Genomic DNA, 12,025 nt, shown 5'->3' with positions numbered 1-12,025 from the left:
CTTGTGTTGTTTAGTATGTAAACTATCCTACCGTGCTTCATTTTATAGGTGAAGGACATGCTACAATGCTTGGTGCGACGGGACTTCAGCTAAAAAAATTGAAGATGGACTAAAACAACACTTCCTCACCATGCATGTCGTCAACAGAAGATGTGGACATCCTATTTGCTAGCTAGTCCCGTAGCTAATGCATGCATGCTTAACAATTTTTTTTGTTTTGTTTTGTGGACCGTGCCGTAGCTGATGCATGCATGCATGACCATCTTGTGGCATAGCTGATTGCGCGTAGTCGGGCCTCATAGTCACACAATTTACTAATTAAGGGTATGATCAACATGCAACCGCCAATTAAGCTGTTCGCTGATTGGATTGCCGTTTTCCACACTTTTACAGGTGTAAAAGATACAAACCTTAATTGATTGTTTTCATTTTCAGTTGAAAATCACACATGCCTGATAATATACACTTATAAAATTAAGACAGGTATATAATTTTACCCCTATTCCAAACAGGACCTAAGGTAGGAAAAAAAAGAAGGTGAGGAACTGGGTACCTCACCGACACCTATCGACACATGCTATCCACTCACCCTCTCTCTCTCTTCGTCTGTCTCTCTTCACTCCGTTCTATCCACTCACCTACTCCTTCCCTCCCGTCTCTTCCTCCACCAGCCCATCTGTGGGTGCCGACGAGGAAGAGAAATTTGCGATAGTAGACGAAGCCTGGGAACGAAACACAAAAGCGTCGGAAGGGGAGGGCGAGAGGAAGGAGCAGGGGAGGGCGAGAGGAAGGAGCAGGGGAAGACGAGCAGGCGCGAGGGGCGGGAGATGGGGATCTGGTTCGTGCTGCTGGTGAACAAGCAGGGGAGACGCGGCTGGCGCAGTACTACGAGCACCTCTCCCTCGACGAGCGCCGCGCCCTCGAGGGCGAGATCGTCCGCAAGTGCCTCGCCCGCACCGACCAGCAGGTACTGCTCCCCCCTCCCATCTGCGCCACCCTCCCGCCAGCTGAATCCAACGCCTACTTGAAGTCCTCGTTTAACCTCTTCTTGTCCTGGATCCAGGAGCCCTGGCTTCGTCTTGACCCCGAATCAAGAACGGCGTTTCTTTGGATCTGGATCTGGATGGGCTGTTGTTGGCCTCGATTTCCATGTCCGTCTCACGGGAACTCTGTGCCAATGCAGTGCTCTTTCGTGGAGCACCGGAACTACAAGGTCGTCTACAGGCGCTACGCCTCCCTCTTCTTCCTCGTCGGCGTGGACAACGATGAGGTGCAGCACTCTGTCCCGTCTTCATAACTTTATTTTTATTGTTTTCCGGTCGCACCAATTAGGCAGCCTTAGCGAATCTAGATGCAGTCGATTCAGGCTAATGTGTTGTGCGCTCTGCTCTAATCATCTGGTTTTGCTAGACGGAACTCAATTGCAACCATTTTTTTGCTAATTGAAAGAAATTGTATACAAGTTTGCATATGGGCATGCTAGGAAATTGGCAATCATTCATACAAGGACCAAAATTGTGGCTATGAACATACCTCCCCACAATAAAATAAAAGGAGAAATGTAAGGGATATTATATATTTATAATGCTTCTCGGTATGTTGCTTTATGGCTCCTGGTGTAATTTCAGTCTATAATTTGGGTTATGCATAAGTGTAGTGAGCATTGAGACATGGTATACGCCTTCTTCATTTTGTAAAGCTTGTTAGTGAAGTGACATTATTTGAAGCATGATATATCACTTTTATTTTTTGCGGGAAGCTACATCTTTTGTTTTTTAGGTTCTGGGCATACCAGTAAGTCATTGATGTTGCCTGGATTGCACTTAAATATCATTCATGTCTTGCAAAATCCAGATTCTAGTATGTTATTTCTAATTCTATTTATTTTACAATGTATAGTAGCTTCCTCTTGCGGACAAAACCTGATGCAAGAGTAAAGTTGATTCCGGCACAAGACATCACTTATGTACGACATGGAAAGCCTTTTGGTAGAACAGTTGGATCAGCAAAGCTGCAGAAAAGACACTCCAGACGAAGTGTCACTCCTCCTCCGAGTTCGCGTAAAGTTTCTCTTGCGAAGTCAACACCACTTACTCACAAGTCTACGCCACCGTTTACCTCCAAGGCCATGCCACCGCTTAATCACAAGGCTTCAGCGCCTTTTAGTCATAAGGCCACAGCATCTCTTAATCACACGACCATGGCACCTCTTACTCACAAGGCCGCGGCTCCTCCTACTCACAAGCCCACGACACCGCCCCTTCCTGGTTCCTCGTGTCTTTCTCCTAAGAGAGTTGAGACAGCTCACAAGGCCACGGGACCTCTTAGCCCCAAGCCCACCACATCTCCCCTGCCTGTTGCATCGTGTCTTTCTCCTAAGAGAGTTGAGACAGCTGAAAACAGGCAACCATTTTCTCTCAATCGGCCATCACCACTCTACAAGGCTGTCCAGAGAGGTGCATTTCCTCCATCTGTTTCACGGAAAGAGTCAGAGATGAATCCCATCAATCCTAGTTCTGTGCATGTTCCTCCTGCATATTCAAGGAAAGTCCCTCTTGATAGAAAGGCAGAACCTTCTTCTAAGAGTGTCAGCACACTTGACAACAAAAAGTTATGCTCTACAAGCAATCAGGCTGCACTTAGATGTCAACCTACAAAAAGAGATGCAGATCCTATTGTGGAAAAAGAAAATACTGTGAAGCTTCCATTACTGAGCCCAACATCTGTGCTTAGTTCAAGTTCCACCGAGGTATGCCCAGATAATGGATCAAGGTCTGCATCCAGACTAAATTTGTTTGATGAAAAATGCAAGCTGGACTCACCGCAGCCTGAAACAAACATACCTCAAGCAAAAAGCCCAGAGTCTACAACTCCAGCCCCATATGCTCAACTTTCCAATGATTTGAGAGTTGTTTCCTCCACTAAGATCATTGTCAGGAATGAGAGACAAACGAACCAGGAACCATCAATTACTTGTAACATCTCTTCAGGTATAGTTATTATCGTGAAAGTAATACATTGCAGAATCCTGATGCATGATTTAGCTGCAATTTGTTTAATCTACGTATATAAAACAAATGGTATGCATGATATTTGCTTCACTTAGTTCTAATCCACTCGGATATATATTGCTGCATGTGAAATCTATGATGGTGAAGAAGACTAACTGAATCGAATACAAAGTTCCCTAGCAAAGCATAGGTGCACAAGGATGCTTTTATTTGATGATGAACTACACCTCTTCCAAAAACAGTCGACCCAAATGGCAGCCCTGGATCGATTATCTTGTTTCTATAACAAGTGATGTTTTTATTCCCTGTTCTGATCATGGAAACATGACTAAAGTTGTTGAAGGACACCACATGCATGTCTATTTATGACCTTGCTAATATGATATCGTTTCTTCTTGCCACCATATGGGTATGCATAGTATGACATGGTAAGTTGAGGCAAACGTGAGAAGAAATTAAATACTCGCGTACACACAGGGTTGTAGTATATAGTTCTCTTGTGAATGTAGCAATATATATGGTGTACTGGTGATGGACCGGGTTCCACTATCAGCAAAATAATTACCGAAGGTTCACTACAAAGTGTATATGTTGCAACTGTGTGTTAATGGGCTTAGACATGGTTTCATCATTCTGAACCAACATCAACTGTTGGAACTCTGGCATATATTTCTCATCAATATGGTCGCAAATTATAATACATTCTCATGTGCTTTAAACTGTCTTGTGCATACTCTGCCATCTGCTGCCTAATTAATTTATTTTGCTAGACAAGATTTACTTGCTTTCTGAATCTTACATCCACCTTTTGTTGGCATGAGAGGTGCATAGTCTATAGTCGCAACCATTTAAATATTTTATGTTTTATTTTCCAAGACTATGTGAGCGCATATCTGGAGTCCTGAGTCGTTATCTCAAGGATATTCTTTGCTAACTCGGGCTATGATCACGACATAGACAATGGCGGATAAATAATAATGCCGTGTATCTTGAAAATATATGTGCACAATTAGTTGCAGCCTTTCACCTTATGAACACGTTATATTTTTTTCAATTACTGGAAAATGAAAAAAGAGTTCATGATCCCCTTTCACCTTATGACGCCCACCCCGAGCGAACGTCAGTTGTTCTTCCGCTGCTGTTCTTCCACTGCTCGCCGGGTGTTGTTCATAAAACACCCCTGCTGGCCGGCTATTGCTGCATCAGGTTTGTTCTTTCCGGTCCTGCGTCCGACTCCTTCTCTTCACCCGTACTTGGAGGTGGCCACCATGCAGGGGGTGTTGTGCAGCCGGTTGCTGATCTTCACCGAGTCGATGCCCTCCGTGTCCATGGCCTTCTTCCACCAGTAGCGAACGACTCCTAGAGGTCCTTGAGCTTCGAGTCCTTGCCTAGCTTCGGGCCCTCCTTGGACACGTTCTGTAATCTTGTCCTCATAGTCCATGAGGTATTGCATGATGCACGGTCCATGGGGTCGGTGAAGTAGATAACCTGCCAGAGAAAATGGGGTGTCGTGTTACTTCACAAGCTTGATACAGATTCCAAATTAAACGGCTTGCAAAGGCCAATCCCAGCACTAAGTATACAGCTCCTGACAGGGTTGAGGAAGTTTTTCCATGACTTTAATAGGTGACATCTCTACTTTCTTATATGCGAGCCTCAAAATATCTTGACTTTGTACATCACTTTAGAAGGGACCAGTGTTCTTACCAGCAGCTAATAAAGCATCTATTCCTACATATCAAAAACATAAGACAAAAAGGAAAAGAGAAAGGCATTTAGTATTTGTTTCCAATTAAATTTACGGATGAACCAAGGTATATTATTGCTACTCCTTCGAGGTTGTGTCAATTAGGTTGGATCAGATAGAATAACATTATAGGACAATTAGAACCATGCAAAAAATGGCAGTGCACATAACCATAAGAAAAACCTCCCTCCCAGTCCCACGTTTGGCTCATGTTAAGAATTTCTTGTGAGAATTGATAGAAAATTAATCTCCTCCAAAATAAATCAGATACTAAGCAACATGGATGCTATGATTTGCTATCCACAAGGTATTGTTATTTTTTCTCTATCTGAAGTCCTAATCAGGTGTGTCACCTAACTCACTTATCTTACTTTGAATCGTAACGAGTCTCGCACTATCCTGTTTGTTTGCTTCTCATGCCTATCCGCACACTAAAAAATAAGTGCAGCATCAAAGTAATTGTTAGAATAATCCGAGGCAATTCGTTGATCTACCGAGGACCAAGCAATCACACGAGCACGACACTGAGATTTGTTAACGAGGTTCACCGATATGGCTACATCCCCGGGGCCTGACTACGGGCGCTCCTCCCTGTGACACCGTCACAATACCGCACGCTGGCCACCCGGGCGCCGGCACACACCGCCGGCTCCCCCTGCACGCTTGTGCTATTATGTTGGCATAGGTTACATCGTGTGTCTACCCCCGTTATATATGAGAGGCCTAGGATACAAGTGTCCTATCAGGACACGACTCCATATCCTGTCTAAACACAATACTACTCAGAGTCCAACTGTAACCTATCTTGTACAAGAATATTCGACACAACTCTAACAAACTCCACCTTGGCGAATAATCTCCACCTCTTTGAGTTCATCCATGCGTCAAACTTCCATGTACATTGGACTTGAGATACGCCATGAGCACCACTGCTACTCCCAGACTCCATGTGACTCCACCTGCAACTGTAGTCCCTTCTCGTCTTCTTCACAGTCAACCCTCGAGCAAAGTTAAGTTCCTTATTACTCTACTTTGTGCTTTCAACTTCCGGAGTATCCATTCAACGCCATCACACACTGATCACTGACCTGCATGAAAGTGAACAACCCACATATTTGATGCCACGTATAAGAGTTATCTGAACTCAACATCTTCTCTCTTCCTTGACCGTCTATCTGAAAATTGAAGGAATTTCACCGTCGTCTTGTGTCACCCCGGAGTCAAATTCGCACTTGTCTCATCCTTTTCCCGGATAGTCTCTGACATGTCCCAAAGCTATAGCACTCCGCCTTCTTCTGTACTTGTCATATGCAGCTTCCCATGTGCACTAAACACCACATCATATGCGGCCATGTACTCTCTCCGCTTATGATAATTCAGACTTTCCGTCACTTTCTCAGATTCTCCATGGTCAACTCCCGTCCATCAAACCGGCACCGATAGACCCAGTCATCAACTTGAATCCGATACTCGCCAACACTGCTTCAGCACCCTTTGCACAATTTTGTCTGACCACATGTCTGACCACCAGTGCCTTGGTCTGTCGCTGTGTCCCATGCTTATCGCACGCCTCGCCGCTATCACCGCGTCGAGCCTCTGCTGTCCTGGTCGAGTCTCCAAGGCAGCGAACCCACACCACTCAACCCCCACTGCAGAGAACCACCGGTCATCACCGACTGATGCCGAGTATCATGTCTCCATCAGACCACTGGTACCTAGTCCGATCCACGTGTCTCTCGCTACCCGCTGAAATAGGCTTCGACTCTCCATCCATTTACGTCGTAGCCCCTCCATCAGCACAGAGTGAAATCTTCCACTAGACTCCAGCTCCACCTTCAACATGACTCCATGTAGCTGGCCCTGCTACCCCGCGCCCTGTCGACTTCAAGCTCTCATGTGTGCACTGCCTTGAATCAACCCTGTGTCATAGTCGTTTGAAGCTGCACAAGCCCTCAGACCTGCACCACGTGTTTCCACATCCCAGAAGTTGGCCACCATCAGCATCACTCTCCTATGTTGTCGTCGCTGAAATCACCGCCGTCTTCTGCTTTGACCGACATCGCCGTCGATCCGTCAGACTGTCCAGTCCGACCCAACCAAAAATATTCGACTGCAACCATGCTCCACCTTGCGTCGTGCCCACCGCACATCTCCATGCATTGCTTGACGCCCTGTGTTTACATGATCCTTGCACATGCACTCCAGGCTCCTCAAGCCTTATGCGCACATCACAAACCTGCCAACCTTCTAGTAGAACCATACTTGTAATTAGCAACACCTTTGAAAAACAATGTTCCCGATAGCTTTCATGCGTGCACTATGTGCCACACAACTCCCAAGGCTCTTTTTCTCCAACCATGGTGCTGTCCCATGCCACTTAAATACCAGATGCTGCAGGCTGTCTTTTTTTCACAAACAAATCTCCAGTACATGCACGTCCAGCTCGCAACTTCCCGGCAAGTAGCCGTGCGCTGAGCACCAGGCGTGACTTCACCTCGGCCCCCTGTTGCCCTTGGCCATGTAGCCGGCCTTCCACCAGCTGGCCATGCTGCCTCGTGATCGATCCGACTGCTACAAGAAACCACGTGCGCATTGCTAGGCCTCACGATTGTTATGCCAACACGCACTGAACCTGGCCGGTTCCAGGCGCCGCACCCATCGATCTGCCTTCTGCTTGCACGATATGCGGCTGCCGCTTCTATCGATCTCGTCGAGACTTCCGGTGCACACCGAGGTCTTCCGTTGTACACTGTACGCTGCTTCCCTCGCACAGGGCTGCACGCTGCCATGCCTTCGGATTGCTTCTTGAGTTTAGATGTATCCCGATCGCCTTGCGTCTGCATATGCCGCGTCGGCGACTTCTCATGCACACACCATCGATCACAACATCAATTCTTCCTCTAGATCAATTCCCTCGTCTCGCGGATATTGCAACCTTGCTCATGATACCACTTGTTAGAATAATCCGAGGCAATTCGTTGATCTACCTAGGACCAAGCAATCACACGAGCACGACACCGAGATTTGTTAACGAGGTTCACCGATATGGCTACATCCCCGGGGCCTGACTACGGGCGCTCCTCCCCGTGACACCGTCACAATACCGCACGCTGGCCATCCGGGCGCCGGCACACACCGCCGGCTCCCCCTGCACGCTTGTGCTATTATGTTGGCATAGGTTACATCGTGTGTCTACCCCCGTTATATATGAGAGGCCTAGGATACAAGTGTCCTATCAGGACACGACTCCATATCGTGTCTAAACACAATACTACTCAGAGTCCAACTGTAACCTATCTTGTACAAGAATATTCGACACAACTCTAACAGTAATAGTATGCATTTGTTCTTATTTGTTAATGGTGTTACGGGAAAGATCAGAGTTTTGTTGATGAAACACATCCCTTTTGTTAAAACTAGGTTTGTTTGAATATTCATTGGTAGCAGCAGGCTGCTATGAGGTAGGCACCATATGAATTGCTGAAACTTGGGAGGTGTTGATAGTTTCTGCCAATTGAACCAGCCTGTTCTCCCCTCGCCCCTTTATTCTAAAGATTTATCACACTCAGCATCCCTGTTTCTACCGTAGACTTTATATACCTTTTTCAATGAAAACTTTGTATGTATCCTAATCATCGCGATTGGCAATGGAAAAATGATGTCTGAATCGACCATAGTTATTGTTTAGTGGAGGACATATCCTAGTTTCCAATTCCAGGGTTAATCTCATTTAAATAAGAGAGCGACATAATGTAAATGTTAAACCAAAATAATGGACGAACCAGGCTGTACTCCAGTTTGCACGTTTGATCCCCGCTCCTGATCCAAAAATTCCTTTCAAATCAGGCCTCTCCCTTTCAAAGCAGGTGTCGAATTAATTGATCTAAAACCTAAAAAAAAGGTCTGAGAACCAAGCCGGCTTTCAAGTAGTAAAAAGTAGGCATTAAGTTGGAGATTTGTGATGTATTCCTTTTTATTGAAATAAACTTTTTGGCAAGTTCTGATATCCTTTTTATTTAAATCACTGCCAGCAACCGAGCTGCTGCATTTCTGCAGCTGGTTAAGCTTAATAAGGCACTTGCTGATGCTGAGATGACAATAAAACTCAAGCCAGAATGGTAGCACCTAAGAGCATCATCTCCTATCCACAGGTTCGATTCACCTCTTGTGTGTGTTCGTGTGATCTGCTTTTCTATAGTGCGATGGTGTGTCCCTTAAACCGGTTTGGATCATGCCGCTGAAGTCCAAAACACTCGCGCCTCAAGACTTTGCACCTTTACACACTAAACATGGAAAAGACCGCTTTAGCAATTATGATGGTGATTTCCTTGTCTTGCTTGGTTTAATTTTTTGCTCTGACGAGTTTCTAACAGCTAACTATTGTTTCTCCAGAATCTTGGATTAATAGAGGAATCCAAGATTTCAAGAACATTACCTTGGAGGGCACCAACTAATGTTTTCCGTGTCAAAGAGGATGTTCGTCCTATATTCTGGTAAATTTTTTTCTGATTTTTTCTTTGTGAAAGCTGATTGACTATTAGTACCACACATATGCTCATTCAATCTTGTCTTTGATATAAGTGAGCAGGGCCAACAGACCAAAGAGTTACATTTGAAGGACCACTGGTTGGGATCAATACCCACAGGGGCGGTGGGGTGATTCCAGGAACCCATCATACGGAGCCCTTAATGACCACGAGATAATTTCATTGTCTTGTTGTTTGAATCTATAATTATTGTATTCATAAACAGTTTTGCACAGACACTGCATGCAACATCTTCATAACTTGTAGACTCTATCTTCCAGAAAGAAATATAGTTGAAAGTGAGCATTTACATAAGATCCAGAAATATTGGTTCAGCAGAAAATATTGTATGCCCAACACTCTTCTTGATGGGCTCTGTCTATTAGTTTTCTACGAAAAGAAACATTTATCTGTTTCTTAGTGCCAATTAAATCATCTTCCCATGCAACATAATTCAGTTGTTGGGCATTGGCTATTCACTGTTGCAAAGATTACCTATAGTAGTGGACCTGCTTTTTTTTGATTTAAATTTCATAAAGTTATAGTTGTATGTGATAACATATCCACTCTTTCACAGTTCACATGGCCACATGGGCGTGGTAAGAAGCTCCAAGAGGAATGGGCTGTTCCACTGAAATCTGTGCAAGACATTAATGAGGTAACTCTTGAACTACATGATAGTATACTATTGCAATGTATGCCATACAAACAATTTCAAAGTGTCAATGTTTTTGCTAACCCACCTTTCTCACCTACAGTGGTTCGTAAACTTCTGTGAAGGAAAACTTAAAAGCAGCCCATGGTCTGAGTTAGATGGTCTTCAACCCGAGACAACTACAATTGATGATCAGTTGGTGAAGATGAACTCAAAGGGTTTCCTTACCATCAACAGCCAACCTGCTGTAAATGCAGAGAAATCTGAGTCTCCTAGTGTTGGTACGTCAAATTTGCTTTGTTGTATGCTTGGTCTTCTTCTGGTACTGCTCGGAGCAAGGTTTAGGTAGAGATGATATTCTCAGTCATAGTAATGTTTTCCTTACTAAGAGATAGTAATGTTTTCCTTACTAAGAGATAGTAATGTGTTCCTTACTAAGTCATAGTAATGTTTTCCTTTCCTGAAGATGCGTATATATTCATCTACCTGTGACTTGGCAATTTGAAAGTATTATCCAAATATGCCTCTATTGTAGCTCCTGTTGTCATGATTGTCTATTTATTAATGTTGCTCATGCTAAAGTTTTGCCGATCCTTTAAGGTTCCTCTTAAATTCAGGATAGGCATCGGAAGCATTAGTAAGTCAACACGGTAATCAAATAATCAACCCCTATAAATTAAGTTTTTAAATCTACAGCTTCTTGACATGCTGGAGTTCCTTCCATCTCATGTTGGCAGTGCTTATTTATTTTTAAATTTTCACTCAGCTGCTATCAGCTTATACAAATGTTGTAGATCAAAGGTTGTAATCACCATGAGTTGAAGAAATCTGTACTATAGGAATCCTGTAAGTATCTAGCATGACACTATTCGTAAGAGGGACAGATGGTCCACCTATATGTTTTCTTCATACATGTAAGGATACCTTGATGTAACAGTAGGGATTTCTTCATTATGTCAGGGAACTTCAAATAAAAAGGAGAAGAGTTGTTTATAACAGTAGGGATTTGTTTTTCCGTTCATATATAAAGTTATAAATCCAACAAACCTTCTGCCATCAAACCCACAGCATGCATCAGGCGAGGCAAGGTGCTCTTCTCCAGGGATAGTTTGAAGACGAGGACGAGATGACGAGGGAGGCAGCACAAGGCGCGAGAAGGTGCTCCTCTGCTGCGGCGAACGGCGATCAGGCGAGGGAGGCGAATGGCGACCAGGCGAGGCCCAAGAACGAGCAGCACGAACGGCGACCAGGCGAGGCCTGCGAACGGCGATCAGGCGAGGCAGGCGATGGCGACGAACGGCTACCGGCAAGGCCCAAGAACGAGCACCACGAACGGCGACCAGGGAGGCGAGCGGCGACCAAGCGAGGGAGGCGATGGCGGCGAACGACGACCAGGCCAGGCAGGCGAACGGCGATCAGGCGAGGGAGGCATGCGTGCGTGGGTGATATTGTAATCAACTATGGACGAGGCGTGCGTGCGTGGGTGTGTTTGATTCAACTGTTTTGTTTTAACTACGAGGTGGGGATGACCACGAGGTGGGGAGGTACCGGATTGGTTTTTGGACGGGGAGAAAAAATTCGGTTTGGTTTTTGGAGGGATGGGGATGGGGATTGATTTTTGGAGGGATGGGGAAAAACAGTGGGAAAAAAATCGGTGGAACGCAAGTGCTAGCGAGGGGATCTGTCAGTCGAACCATCACGACGACGACAGATCCTCCTTTAATAGTAGAGATATGGTGTAATCTATGATATCTCTTAGAAATTTGCCATTATCATTTTGGGGTTATGCATTGGAGACAACTTCGTTCACTTTAAATATGGCACCATCAAAATCCGTTGAGACGACACCATATGAGCTATGGTATGGCAAGAAGCCAAAGTTGTCGTTTCTTAAAGTTTGGGGATGTGATGCTTATGTCAAAAATCTTCAGCCCGAAAAGATGGAACCCAAAGTGGAAAAGTGTGACTTCATATGTTACCCAAAAGAGACAGTTGGGTATACCTTCTATCTTAGATCCAAGTGCAAAGTGTTTGTCGCTAAGAACGGAGCTTTTCTTGAGAAAGAGTTTCTCTCGAAAGAATTGAG

At 44.9% G+C, this 12,025-nt stretch overlaps 1 protein-coding gene, 1 long non-coding RNA gene and 1 pseudogene across 2 annotated transcripts; all 3 read left to right on the top strand.

Annotated features, from left to right (window-relative positions):
* The first annotated feature begins 583 nt into the window (after nucleotides 1-583).
* On the top strand, nucleotides 584-2,686 carry LOC123399625 (annotated as a pseudogene).
* A 6,229-nt stretch (nucleotides 2,687-8,915) lies between these two features.
* On the top strand, nucleotides 8,916-9,759 carry LOC123399626. The gene is made up of 3 exons (XR_006610411.1): nucleotides 8,916-9,077; nucleotides 9,151-9,251; nucleotides 9,340-9,759. It is a non-coding gene; the product is annotated as an uncharacterized LOC123399626 (long non-coding RNA).
* Nucleotides 9,760-9,819: 60 nt separating this feature from the next.
* LOC123396452 (probable methylenetetrahydrofolate reductase) lies at nucleotides 9,820-11,582 on the top strand (the record flags this gene model as incomplete). Its single annotated transcript, XM_045091385.1, has 3 exons — nucleotides 9,820-9,942; nucleotides 10,043-10,220; nucleotides 11,008-11,582. Coding segments are annotated over 3 exons (363 nt in total), but the record flags the coding sequence as incomplete, so codon positions are not given.
* Nucleotides 11,583-12,025: the final 443 nt, after the last annotated feature.

This window comes from Hordeum vulgare, chromosome 5H, assembly GCF_904849725.1.
Source record: "Hordeum vulgare subsp. vulgare chromosome 5H, MorexV3_pseudomolecules_assembly, whole genome shotgun sequence".
NCBI lineage: Eukaryota > Viridiplantae > Streptophyta > Magnoliopsida > Poales > Poaceae > Hordeum > Hordeum vulgare.
The sequence above is the reverse complement of the archived record's forward strand: the minus strand, read 5'-3'. Positions and strand labels throughout refer to the sequence as shown.